Below are 14,411 nucleotides of genomic sequence, written 5' to 3'. Positions count from 1 at the left end.
ATCTTGGTCGTAGAAAGGGATGCAATTGCTAACAAAAGTGAAAGGACACCTTTTACACTCACACTGTTATCTTGATTTGAATTTTCTGATTTTGAAAGCACGCTGGCTTAAATGCAGAATCACATCAACTTCTGTGGTGTTGGATTCCTTAACATGGAAGCTGGATATCATACAAAACTGATCCACTATGGACAGAACACTCGAGGGATCAGAACCAGATGGGGCCAGTACGAGCTCACTGATGACCATTCATCTGTGTGTGTGTTCCACAATCAATTAAAAATGACAAAACAGAACAAATAACCTTTTCACATTTTAATTCTCAACAATTAAATGGTCAGTGTTATAACTATATTTCATATAACAGCACAATCATCTTTACTTCATCTGCGCAGGAAAATGTGTGATTTCTTTTATCCAATGCAGATACCACAGACAGTCATATATTGTGAATTTTCTCACCTTTGAAATGTTTCAGTGTAATAACCAAGAAACACAACTCAAAACAAAGACTTATCATTAAAAGAAATAATTCTGCGTGATACATTTTTGGTCCAAATAATGAAAATAAAATCAATTTTATAGTCTAACAAAGTTCAAAATATCAACAAAAATTATACAAGCTAACAATATATATCAGAATTTATATCGTAGTTACGCATTTGGTACTTTTCTAAACCACTTAAAAATCCTATAAAATTAATTGATTCTTCACCGTTAACACCAAAGGACATGATGATACACAGGCACAATGGAATGTCACAACTATTCATAATTTGTAGAAAGCAAGGAGAAAACTGCAAAATCAAACTAGCACAACTGTCAGCATTTACTAACATACAAGATCTTCTCCCATCAACATACATGTAGTAACAACTCTTTCATACAAAAAATTAATAGACACCAAACTGATAAAAAAAAGTACTCCATACAACGTGTGATAGGTGTACTTTGACCAGTGATAGGAAGATGCAAGCAATGATACATGTATTCAAATAATCAAGAACTAAAGTTTTAAAATGGAACTTTTTTTAAATACAAAATATATTTAGGTAAACAAGCAGTGAATTGTAACTCAGGAATAACTTGGAAAAAAATTGAATGTGCTAAGTTCATTTTCTGAATGAGTAAGAAACACATAGTGAAATTTCTATAAATAAGGCAAGCATAACACTATCATGTGAAAAACCCACAAGAAGCCAGTAACATGAAAAATGAAAGATATTTTACAAAATGCTCACCAGTATAAATATAGCTATTATACATGTTACATCATGATTTCAAATCCATAGAACACTGATATAAATCAAAACTGAAAGAAAGTTAAAACATATATACACAAACAGCGTGAGCTAGACTGAAACAAAGTAGTTGCCTCCAAACAATGTTCCATCCATATTTGACAGTAATACCAAAGTAAAAATAAAAAAACTTACAAAAATTTCATCAATTTGATTTATGTTAAGAAAACACGGTTGCATTAATTAAATATACTTTTCACATGTGCAGTAATGTCAGTTTGCCAGCTGTAATGATGGTAAAACCAAAGAATGCAATGATATGACTAGAGATAAAGCCATGCACCAAAAGTTGGAAGGATTGCAATATCAAAACAAGAGATGTGTTTGCCAGAAATACAATGCCCCCTACCGCTTTGAAGCCATATATTTGACCTTTGACCTTTAAGGGTGACCTTGACCTTTCACCACTCAAAATGTGCAGCTCCATGAGACACACATGAATGCCAAATATCAAGTTGCTATCTTCAATATTGCAAAAGTTATTGCAAAAGTTTAACCAAGGTTAAAATTTGTTACAGACACATACAATGACAGACAGACACATACAATGACAGACAGGCCAAAAACAATATACCCCCGATCATTCGATCCGGGGGCATAATAATGTCATATTGGGGGATTTAGGACCTTATTTGTTTAGAGGGAAATAGTAGAACCACAGCTTTAATATTATTCTTTTTTCTTTAAACAGGTATGTGACCATACATAAATATGTTTAAAAAACCATTTACAGTAATTATTTTCAATGAAATAACGTTCACAACATAAAGAATCTGGTAAAACACCTTTACGAATATGTGTTTAAAGTTAATACCCTATTAATAAAAGAATTTACAAAGTATAGACATGATTTCAACACAGGCTACAAAAGAATACCTAGACAAGTTAATGCGAGAAGCCAGAAGCTACAATACCAGGTAGACATTAAAGTCAAAACTACAAATATCAAAATGATCTACTATGAAATTCTTGACAGAAAACATGTTTTTTTTTCCACACACACAAATGGCAATACAAGTATACTCTGTTGATGATGATGAATTGAAAAGAAATTTCACACTTTGGCTTAAAAAATAAACGCTTAACAAAAAAGTAAGGAAACGAACACATTACAAAATCATGTAATAACATTTGTTTACAAGTCATACAAGGCAAAGTATAGCTTTGAAAAGTCTCTTTAATATCTCCTTTATTTAAACAAATTTAATTACAATGATTCAAATAATATCTGGATATCTGGACAGCCAACACATGTGATGGTATCATTCACAATTATGAACATTTGCTATATACCTTTCAGCATTAGTAGATGTAGGCAACATTCAAAATTATAATCATTCAAATCATTCACCATTTATTCTATATTAGTTGGTCTAGAACCTAGAACAATTCAATATATATATCCTAAGATATTTTTATAACGTCAGTTTTGCACTTTAATATAAATATGTAAATGGATGAAATCTGTATTACTAATTAAAAACACACTATTTCTTTGATTTAGGTCTCTTTCCCTTCACTATTTTCGGTTGATTTTTTATACTTCCCATCTTTTTGCCAGACTGAAAATGAAAATGAAAGGAATATGTAAAAACGAGTCACTTCTGTAAAAATTATTCAATAATAATTTAAAATTATATCTGACAACTGTAGTGTTTTTAAGGTATTTTTACATAAATTTGAATAGGTTCCTTTGTACTTTTAACCTCAATGTGTAAATTTTACACAGAATTGGCAGCATTTCTTTCCCTTTAAACTGACAAGATACACAATAATAAAATTCTCAAGGAGGAAACCAGTGTCAAAATAATAACATGTACTTTTCTCAGACACTATCCTAAATTATGTATCACACTATTAAGCAAACATTGAAGTAATAACATTCCAGTGATCTAAGTCAGCACAACCCAGCAAGCCATCCACTCGTCAATTTCCCACAAGGCTTAGTCAGATTCTTGGTTTCAAATAGGCCAGCTTGTAATATTTTCTTAGTCTCATAAAATAACATAAGAATTCCTGCTCCTTTGGTAAAACTGCTTATTTCAAAGACAGACCCCCTCAACTGAATTGCTTTAACATTAACTCCTTACCTTTTTTTGTGATGACTTTTTGCTGGATTTCTTGACAGGTTTGGTTGGTTTGATCTCCTCCCTGTTCTCGAGGTCCTTGACCTTGTAGATCCTGACCAGCCAGTGCTCTGACGTGTAGGCCTCCTCGAGGTGGGTCAGATCAAAGTTCTTGTTGCCGATCTCCACCCCTCTAGTCCTGTCATAGCCCGCAGGAGAGCGGAAATCCAACTGAAATGTTTGATTGAATTGCCCATTTTTTTAATCCATGAAAAACAAGAGCTGTGCTTGTGAAACACAATGCCCCCTACTGCGCTTTGAGGCTGGATGGCAGCTATTTTAGAAACAAGGTTATATTTTGAATGTAAAGATCACAGTGACCTTGACCTTGTGACCTCTAACCATGTTTGATCGTATATCTCAATGAGATGCATGCAGATGTGAAGTTTAAAGAACATAAGACCCAAGAGTTTTCATTTCATGAGCAAGGTTTAAGTTTTGGGACAGACACACATACAATGACAGACAGACAGACAGGCCAAAAAGAATATACCCCTTGATCATTCGATCTGGGGGCATAAAAACTCCTCTGTCATAGGCTTGCTGAAATCAGAGTGATTTTTTTTTTTTCATTTTTCTTTATAAAAAAAGCAAATTTTCTAATCAAAACACAAGCTTTTATAAAAATGTGATACTGCTCAGTGAGGCCTTTTTCTACTAGGTATTTTGTTACAGTTTAGAGTAAATTTTAAGTTCATATTTGACATATTAAAGCTATTAATCTATTCTTCCTACAGGCTTTTATACGATAAGAATTTTTTCCAATTAAAAATTGTTAATTTCCTAAATTTAGTACAGGTTCTTTTTGCCAAAATGGTCCCAAAAAGGCCTACCCTGCACCATCTTGTCAAATTTGTCCGAGGGCATATAGCTCAGGTGTGTGTGGATGACCATGAATAACAAGAGCTGTCACCATAGGATGACTTATGCCACTTATAAACGCTTGATAGAATTTATGAGCTTTTTTCGAAACCTAAACACAGATTTCAAACCATAAACGCAGACCCTAAGTTCAAGGTCAAGGTAACAGGGGTCAAAATTTGTGTGCGTATGGAAAGGCTTGTCCATATACACATGCATGCCAAATATGAAATTGCTATCTGTAGTGACATAGAAGTTATGAGCATTTTTGAAACCTTAACGCAAAAGTGTGACAGATAGTCCGATCACTAAATGCCCTCCTTCGGGGGCATAAAAAGCATCTTGCTCATCACTTTAGGATAATAACATATTGAAGTTTAAATTTAATAACTAAAGCAGTGTTGGTTTTTTTTTACCATTTGTGGAATGAGGCCCGGGTCCCATTGAATTGGGAAAAATCACAGCATTTTGACGTAAAATGGGAAATTGGTTTTGCTGTTGTTTTGCTAACAAATGCTTTAAAATTGAGAATAAGCGTTTCCAATATTATATTTACTATCTGGATGTGAGATGAACTAGTAATATTTTACAGTTAATATACCTGTAATTCCCCAAATCGGTAGTAGGAGAGTTTGTACATAAGACAGTTGAGAAGTGTTGGGGAGCCAGCGGAATCCACACGGAACTCTCCCTGGGGGGTGAAATAGTCTGACTCCTGGAAACACAAACATGTGCAGGATTTACAGTGTAATACATAATACAGGGAAAATGAAGGCGAGGTTATGTACGATACATGGCATTTTTCTGTAAAACATTACATTTAATCAATACTGTTATACACTCATCAATTGGGACATAAGTTTAATGAAATTGCAACACAATTTAAATACTACTGGTACTTTGAGTAACATTAGTTCATCTAAAAGCTTTTTGATACCATATATTTATTTTATGAAATATAAGGTAACTATTATTGATAGTAATACAGTTTCCTACATGATTGCTGTAAGTCACAAGGACCTTTAAAGAAATCCTTAGAAAATATCATTGTCACAAACTTTGCTAAAAATACCCCCAACAGATTTATCCTAGGCATAGAAGCCATGACAATTGCTAATCTCAGGGGCATATTTCAAGCTAATCTCAGGGGCATATATTTCAAGCTAATCTCAGGGGCATATATTTCAAGCTAATCTCGGGGGCATATATTTCAAGCTAATCTCAGGGGCATATATTTCAAGCTAATCTCAGGGGCATATATTTCAAGCTGATCTCAGGGGCATATATTTCAAGCTAATCTCAGGGGCATATATTTCAAGCTAATCTCAGGGGCATACATTTCAAGCTAATCTCAGGGGCATACATTTTAAGCTAATCTCAGGGGCATACATTTTAAGCTAATCTCAGGGGCATATATTTCAAGCTAATCTCGGGGGCATATATTTCAAGCTAATCTCAGGGGCATACATTTTAAGCTAATCTCAGGGGCATACATTTTAAGCTAATCTCAGGGGCATACATTTCAAGCTAATCTCAGGGGCATATATTTCAAGCTAATCTCAGGGGCATATATTTCAAGCTAATCTCAGGGGCATATATTTCAAGCTAATCTCAGGGGCATATATTTCAAGCTAATCTCAGGGGCATACATTTCAAGCTAATCTCAGGGGCATATATTTCAAGCTAATCTCAGGGGCATACATTTCAAGCTAATCTCAGGGGCATATATTTCAAGCTAATCTCAGGGGCATACATTTCAAGTTAATCTCAGGGGCATACATTTTAAGCTAACCTCAGGGGCATACATTTCATGCTAATCTCAGGGGCATATATTTCAAGCTAATCTTAGGGGCATATATTTTACAGAGCATGAACATTGAATCACACGCATCTACATTTCATGGTGATGACATATTTTCAAGTTTAAATTCAATCCCCTGTAAAATGTGAAAGTAATACGCTCCACAAACTTAAATTAACATTTTATGTTCAAGGGAACATAAGTCAGGTATATGTGGATCACTCTGCATAAATAGTGTGGTGCAAATCACTCAATGCGACTTACTCTGATATCTTTAGGATGTTCACCCTCAGCAATTCTGACCATCCACAAGAACTTGTTGATGTCATCGCCAGAGTATCCAATCACACCACCAAATATTACCAGCACGTAGTTCACATCTAGAGCTCGCATGATCTCGTAAGCCGCACTCTCATTGGATGACATGGCTTTTCCCACCTGACAAACAACACATCATGGGAAAATAATATTGTGGACAAATATACCGTTACTGTTTAATTAAAATATCATTTTGCAATTATCTTAACAACGGTGAAAGTTTCACAATTTAATGCACATAATATTGTTGTTAAATTATCTTAACAAAGTAGAATCTTTCAGTGAAATCCTAAATACAGGTACCCACATGTTTTTTTTATATATCATACAAATATTTTTTTATAAATATCATAAAAATAGGAGGTCAATTATTAAAATCTCAATTTAAATGTATAATTATAACAATGACAGTTTAAGGTACAATCATCAATTGGTTTAAACACCAACAATAAACAAATCATGCACAACACAGTACCATGTCATTAAAGCGAATAGTCCATATGGACAAATGCAATTGATTCTAAATTGATATGTTACTTCTATGTGGACAAGCAACAAATAATCATCTGTAAAAAAAAACAAGTATGGCAATCTTTAGATTTTGCCAGCCCTTCACTTGACATTTTCAGACAAAATATTTAAGCTAATCTGCAATTAATTTATGCAAATGTGATCATCCCGGTTTACCCAGAGCCTGTAGTGTTTTTTCCAGGCCGTTTTAGCATGGCGAATCGCCATGCCCCTTTTTTGTAGTGCCACGCTGCCCCTTTCAAAGCCAGTTTGCGCCACGCTGCTCTTTCATGAGCACCCGCTGTTTTCTGCCCTTATTGATAAAATCTTTATTGTCCCTTGACCAAATTTCTAAGCCGACTAGTATCAGATTATGGCCTCCAAGGCAGCGCGTTTGTCAATTAGTCATGTGTGAATAACCCCATGTCAGTATCAATCAATATGTTATAGCACTAATCAGTCGGTAATGTGTAAAATCGTGGACTGTTACTTCGCAGACTTTTGATGAAAAGCTCGATGTTATCCTCGTGGCAATTGTGAATTTTATACATAATTCAGTTATATAAAAACATATATTTTTACCCATAATTACATTTAAAAACACAAACAAATTAATTATTTAGCGATATCGTCTTTAAGATAATTAATTATTGAATTAATTACTGAGACGTATCTACTAATTAAACAAAATGCGAATCCCGTATTAGGGGGACGTATTATACGATTTTACGTTGCTATGCGCACCTGTCGCTTACATCATTTGACATTTTGACAAAATGGCGGACATACAGAATTAAATTGTGACTCTGCAAGCATGGCAAATAACGTCGTAAACAATCGAATTAACAATGGAGATTATACATACAGAAAGAATTAATGAAATGTCTGTGATAATCAACGATGCATAAAAATGTTTTAGATAGCAATAACATACTTATTTGTAATCTACTCAGTCGGTGTATCACGATATTTCACGGAAACAAGTGCTTGCATATTGTTAGCGATCAGTTTACTCGCAATATTAAACATCTGACAAGATTATCGTTAGAAATGGGATAAGACAAACATGGTTTCATTTATATGTTAGTGGATCTGTGTATAATCAGATTCATATGCATATATTGCTTTATTATGTTTGTCCTGCTGTACAGTGTATTGAAATAGCATGGAACTTAAATGTACATTGCAAGGTAAATATATTAATACAAATCAAAGTAAGTTAAATACATCAATTATATTAGATTTATATTTTATGTTTTTCCACAACTGCCTCAGATGTGATTACACGTTTCTCCCTCATTCTCCCTCATTCAGGTATTAACGGAACGTTTTTGCCCTATTTTGCCTAAACTGCGCCCTAAAATGCCCTTTTTGAAAGTAATGCGCCATGCCCCTTTGCCCTCCTGGGAAAAACACTAGCCTAGCTCATATATTTTGAACATATCAGACATAGGCCAACCCAAGTTATCCAGGAATTTCTGTGGGCTTTCAACACTAGGAGTCAAAATAAACCCACGGCATGAAAATACAACTGATGAATATGGACAATTTACATTGCCAAAATATTAGTTTAAGAAAACTTTTTTTTTTTCTGACATCTTGTTAAATATTTTAGTTTATAATTACACTGTTTTAAGTCTTGACCCAATTTAATAAACGTTTGTCATAAAAATGTCATTTCAAAAGTTTCTGAAGATGGCTGATGAAAAACAGGTGCACAAAAGTGATGCAAGAACGATTGGAAGTTTTAACAAGAAATGTGTTTGTCAGAAACACTATGTCCCTTTCTGTGCCGCTTTGAATTATTTTTTTTACCTTGACCTTGAAGGATGACCTTGACCTTTCACCACTCAAAATGTGCAGCTCCATAAGATACACATGCATGCCAAATATGAAGTTGCTATATTCAATATTGCAAAAGTGTACATTGAATGAGCAATTTTGACCCATATATTTGACCCTTGACCTTGAAGGGTGACCTTGACCTTTCACCACTCAAAATGTGCAGCTCCATGAGATACACATGCATGCCAAATATGAAGTTGCAATCTTCAATATTGCAAAAGTTATGGCAAATGTTAAAGTTTGCACAAACAAACCAACCAACAGACAGGGCAAAAACAATATGTCCCCCACTATAGTGGTGGGGGCCATAAAAAGGCAAACATTTCTATATGCTTGTATAAAAAAGCAATCCAAAAGACGTATTTAGCTTTATTACAGATCCCTGGTGACCTACCAAGGCGATATGGCTGTTGTTCCAAGTGTTATTATCTACGAGAGTGGTCTTGTTGCCCATGCCTGCTATCTGGTATCCGTAGTCCCACCATGACATGACGCGGGCCTTGTCCTCCGTGTTCTCTCTCAGCCAGTAGTACGCCTCACGGAAATCATCCAGGATCGTACGACTCCTATAAGGGAATAATAGCAGCGATTTTTTTCCTTCTTTATTAAGACCGCGTAAAAGGTACCTTCCAAATTAAGGAAAAACTGCAAATTTCTACGATTGCTAGGACTTACCTGTAATTGTTATACCAGGCCAGTACGATGCTAGCTCTTACCCATCATTGTTATACCAGGCAAGTATGATGCTAGGGCTTACATGTCATTGTTATACTAGGCCAGTATGATGCTAGGGCTTACCCGTCATTGTTATACGAGGCAAGTACGATGATAGGGCTTACCCGTCATTGTTAAACAAGGCCAGTACAATGCTAGGGCTTAACTGCCATTGTTAAACAAGGCCAGTACAATGCTAGGGCTAACCCATCATTGTTATACAAGGCAAGTACGATGCTAGGGCTTACTCATCATTATTATACAAGGCCAGTACGATGCTAGGGCTTACCTTTTATTGTTAAACAAGGCAATTACGATGCTAGGGCTTACTTATTATTGTTATACAAGGCCAGTACAATGCTAGCGCTCACCCGTCCTTGTTAAACAAGCCAGTTCCATGCTAGGGCTTACCTTTCATTGTTATACAAGGCAAGTACGATGCTAGGGCTTACTCATCATTGTTATACGAAGCCAGTTAAATGTTAGGGCTTACCCATCATTGTTATACAAGGCCAGTATGATGGTAAGGCTTACCCGTCATTGTTATACAAGGCCAGTACCATGCTAGGGCTTACCTGCCATTGTTATATGAGGCAAGTACGATGCTAGGGCTTACCCATCATTGTTATACAAGGCCAGTAAGATGTAAGGGCTTTCCTGTCATTATTATACAAGCCAGTTCGATGCTAGGGCTTGACCATCATTGTAATACAAGGCCAGTACAATTCTAGGGCTTACCCGTCATTTTTATACAAGCCAGTACAATGTTAGGGCATACCCGTCATTGTTATACGAGGCCAGTACGATGCTAGAGCTTACCAGGCATTGGTATACGAAGCCAGTACGATGCTAGGGCTTACCCGTCATTGTTATAAGAGGCATTACGATGCTAGGGCTTACCCGTCATTGTTATACAAGGCCAGTACGATGCTAGGGCTTAACCGTCATTGTTATACGAGGCCAGTACCATGCTAGGGCTTACCCGTCATTGTTATACCATGCCAGTACAAAGCTAGGGCTTACCCTTCATTGTAATCCGAGGCCAGTACAATGCTAGGGCTTAACCGTCATTGTTATACCTTGCCAGTACGATGCTAGGGCTTACCCTTCATTGTAATCCGAGGCCAGTGCAATGCTAGGGCTTACCTGTCATTGTTATACCATGCCAGTACGATGCTAGGGCTTAGCCATCATTGTTATACGTGGCCAGTACAATGCTAGGGCTTACCCTTCATTGTTATCCGAGGCCAGTTCGATGCTAGGGCTTACCCGTCATTGTTATACAAGGCCAGTACGATGCTAAGGCTTACCCGTCATTGTTATACCATGCCAGTACAATGCTAGGGCTTACCCTTCATTGTTATCCGAGGCCAGTATGATGCAAGGGCTTACCCTTCTTTGTTATACAAGGCCAGTAAGATGCTAAAGCTTACCCTTCATTGTTATACAAGGCCAGTAAGATGCTAGAGCTTACCCTTCATTGTTATCCGAGGCAAGTATGATGCTAGGGCTTACCCATCATTGTTATACAATGCCAGTAAGATGCTAGAGCTTACCCATCATTGTTAAACAAGGCCAGTAAGATGCTAGAGCTTACCCATCATTGTTATACAAGGCCAGTAAGATGCTAGAGCTTACTCATCATTGTTATACAAGGCCAGTAAGATGCTAGAGCTTACCCATCATTGTTATACAAGGCCAGTAAGATGCTAGGGCTTACCCATCATTGTTATACAAGGCCAGTAAGATGCTAGAGCTTACTCATCATTGTTATACAAGGCCAGTAAGATGCTAGAACTTACCCATCATTGTTATACAAGGCCAGTAAGATGCTAGGGCTTACCCATCATTGTTATACAAGGCCAGTAAGATGCTAGAGTTTACCCATCATTGTTATACAAGGCCAGTAAGATGCTAGGGCTTACCCTTCATTGTTATACAAGGCCAGTACCATGCTAGGGCTTACCCGCCATTGTTATACGAGAAAAGTACAATGCTAGGGCTTACCCATCATTGTTATACAAGACCAGTAAGATGCTAGGGCTTACCCGTCATTGTTATACAAGGCCAGTTCCATGCTAGGGCTTACCCGTCATTGTTATAGAAGGCCAGTAAGATGCTAGAGCTTACCCATCATTGTTATACAAGGCCAGTTCAATGCAGGGGCTTACCCTTCATTGTTATACGAGGCCAGTACGATGCTAGGGCTTACCCATCATTGTTATACGAGGCAAGTACGATGCTAGGGCTGGAGTAGGCGCTGGAGGTTACCCAGGTGCAGTGGACAGCAAACAACATGAGCACCATGAGGAGAACGATGACCACAATGGACTTGACATTGATGCCCAGGGCGTCCTTGTCCTTCAAAGGCTTCTCTTCCTTCTTATCCTTCTTTGCCTTTCCAACCTGCAACATATGGGAAGATACAGTGTTTTTTGGTCAAATTTGAGGTCAAAACTAAGCCCTATTCCCAATCTAAAAAATTATATAATATGTTCCTAAATGACTGCCTAAAATTCCCAATTAAAGGTTATAAAAAAAAAACTGAATATATTTTAGGGCTTTTTTTTCTTCTTAAGCATGGGCCTAATATAGACCTCTTCCCAAAAGACAATTTCTTTAAAATAATGCAAAATCCCCACATTTCAAGCTTACTTTTGGGAAAAAATCAATTTCTTAATTTTTTCAATAATTTTTTCCCAAAAATGGAAGGCCAGGCCCTTTCCTGAAATCAAGAAAAAAAATCCTTGCTTTATAGTCGAGTGAAAAATAGATGCACTTATAAACCCAAAAAGGACAGTCAGTAGAATGAATGCTTTAAGGCCCAATATGATTCTTCTAATCACTGAGGCATCCAAAGGCCACTGCAATCATGCATTGTCCCCCACCTTGTCATAGTATTTGCCATCAGTCTGCTTGTCTTGAGAGTCCGTGGAGTCCTTGCGCTCGGGTTTCGGGGAGTCATCTTTCAGGTAGATCTCAAACACCCTGGAGAAAGCAATGGCAGCTGCCACACACACGATAGGGGTCAGAGTGAGCATCAGGCGAACCATCACTCCAGCAAAGTAGCTGGCAAATATGGCGTACAATACCACTGGAATAGGAAATACAGGCTACAATTAGGTACATGAAGAAGTTAGTGAGATATCAAATGAGATTAAAGATATATGAAGTTGGCAGTTTTGGTGAAAAGAACCATTAAAAATGAAGAAACATTTACAAGAAAGTACTAATTAGAGCAAGGTATAAAATCTAGGGCAAGTGAAAGAACAATTATTTTATAGTTGAACATAATAAATAAACTCACCAAAAACTCTCTCATCGTTGACTTCCTTGACACAGTACCAGACTCCAGCAGGGAACGCACACACGAGGATGTGAAGGTCAAAGAAGAATGAGACCCATGTGGTCGGCTGGTGTTCAGAGACTGACGCTATAATGGGAATGTGGATCTTGGCGTAGCCTGTGTCCCACAGGGAGTAGAAGCGACCGCTCCACGGATGAATGAAGCCTGTCAAACAAGTGGCTTAATATAGCTGGTGAAACATTGCCCAGGAAAAAAAACAGTGACCACTTCTGAAGCCATGAAACCATGAATCGTAATATAGCTGTTGAAACATGGCCTTTAAACAACTAGCTTCACATATCAGTAGCTGGCAAAATAAATACAGGAAAAACATTTTCCTAAATATCTTAATTTTAAATCCATATTACTACAAGAGTTCCGCGGTCGGAGATGACCGCATTGAAGCCGGATTTTTGATTTAAATGACAGGAAAGTACCTTTCGTGTTTTTGTTTCAAATGAATGACATTGAAATGAGCAGTGGTGATCTTCTAGTACTGGCCAACCTTTATGTCAAGTTTGAAGACTCTAGGTACAAGCATACCAAAGTTATAACATGGAATAAGAACTTTAACATTTTTACCTACCAAAGTTATAAGAACTTTAACATTTTTACATTCAAGGTCACAGTGACCTTGACCTTAGAATGAATGACCTTGAAATGACCAGTGGTCATCTAAGTGTGCTTGCAAACCTTCATGTCAAGTTTGAAGACTCTATGTCCAAGCATACCAAAGTTATAACAATTTTAACATTTTAACATTTAAGGTCACAGTGACCTTGACCTTCAAATGAATGACATTGAAATGACCAGTGGTCATCTTCTAGTACTGGCCAATCTTTATTTCAAGTTTGAAGACTCTAGGTACAAGCATACCAAAGTTATAACATGAAATAAGAACTTTAACATTTTTACATTCAAGGTCACAGTGACCTTGACCTTCAAATGAATGACCTTGAAATGTCCAGTGGTTACTTACTTGTTCTGGCCAACCTTCATGTCAAGTTTCAAGACTCTAGGTCCAAGCATACCAAAGTTATAACAACTTTAACATTTTTACATTCAAGGTCACAGTGACCTTGACCTTCAAATGAATGACCTTGAAATGTCCAGTGGTTACTTACTAGTTCTGGCCAACCTTCATGTCAAGTTTCAAGACTCTAGGTCCAAGCATACCAAAGTTATAACAACTTTAACATTTTTATATTGAAGGTCACAGTGACCTTCACCTTCAAATGAATGACCTTGAAATGACCAGTGGTCATCTGTTAATCCTGGCCAACCTTCATGTCAAGTTTGAAGACTCTAGGTCCAAGCATACCAAAGTTATACCATGAAATAAGAACTTTAACATTTTTACATTCAAGGTCACAGTGACCTTGACCTTCAAATGAATGACCTTGAAATGACCAGTGGTTACTAACTAGTTATGGCCAACCTTCATGTCAAGTTTCAAGACTCTAGGTCCAAGCATACCAAAGTTATAACAACTTTAACATTTTTTATATTGAAGGTCACAGTGACCTTGACCTTCAAATGAATGACCTTGAAATGACCAGTGGTCATCTGTTAATCCTGGCCAACCTTCA

The 14,411-nt window shown here is 36.8% G+C and overlaps 1 protein-coding gene across 1 annotated transcript in view; it reads right to left on the bottom strand.

Annotated features, from left to right (window-relative positions):
* Positions 1–300: 300 nt before the first annotated feature.
* LOC127859324 (dolichyl-diphosphooligosaccharide--protein glycosyltransferase subunit STT3B-like) overlaps positions 301–14,411 on the bottom strand; it is a 51,991-nt gene continuing 37,880 nt past the window's right edge. The window contains exons 10-17 of the mRNA XM_052396652.1: positions 12,784–12,987; positions 12,365–12,570; positions 11,689–11,882; positions 9,157–9,328; positions 6,354–6,527; positions 4,890–5,003; positions 3,392–3,598; positions 301–2,863 (exon numbers count right to left, since the gene is read on the bottom strand). Of these exons, the coding sequence (XP_052252612.1) occupies positions 2,789–2,863; positions 3,392–3,598; positions 4,890–5,003; positions 6,354–6,527; positions 9,157–9,328; positions 11,689–11,882; positions 12,365–12,570; positions 12,784–12,987 (1,346 nt within the window). The 3' untranslated portion in view covers positions 301–2,788. The remainder of the gene's footprint in view (positions 2,864–3,391; positions 3,599–4,889; positions 5,004–6,353; positions 6,528–9,156; positions 9,329–11,688; positions 11,883–12,364; positions 12,571–12,783; positions 12,988–14,411) is intronic.

The sequence above is a fragment of the Dreissena polymorpha genome, chromosome 15 (genome assembly GCF_020536995.1).
Source record: "Dreissena polymorpha isolate Duluth1 chromosome 15, UMN_Dpol_1.0, whole genome shotgun sequence".
In the NCBI taxonomy this organism is placed as follows: Eukaryota; Metazoa; Mollusca; class Bivalvia; order Myida; family Dreissenidae; genus Dreissena; species Dreissena polymorpha.
Note: the sequence above shows the minus strand (reverse complement) of the source record. Positions and strands in the feature narration are given on the sequence as shown.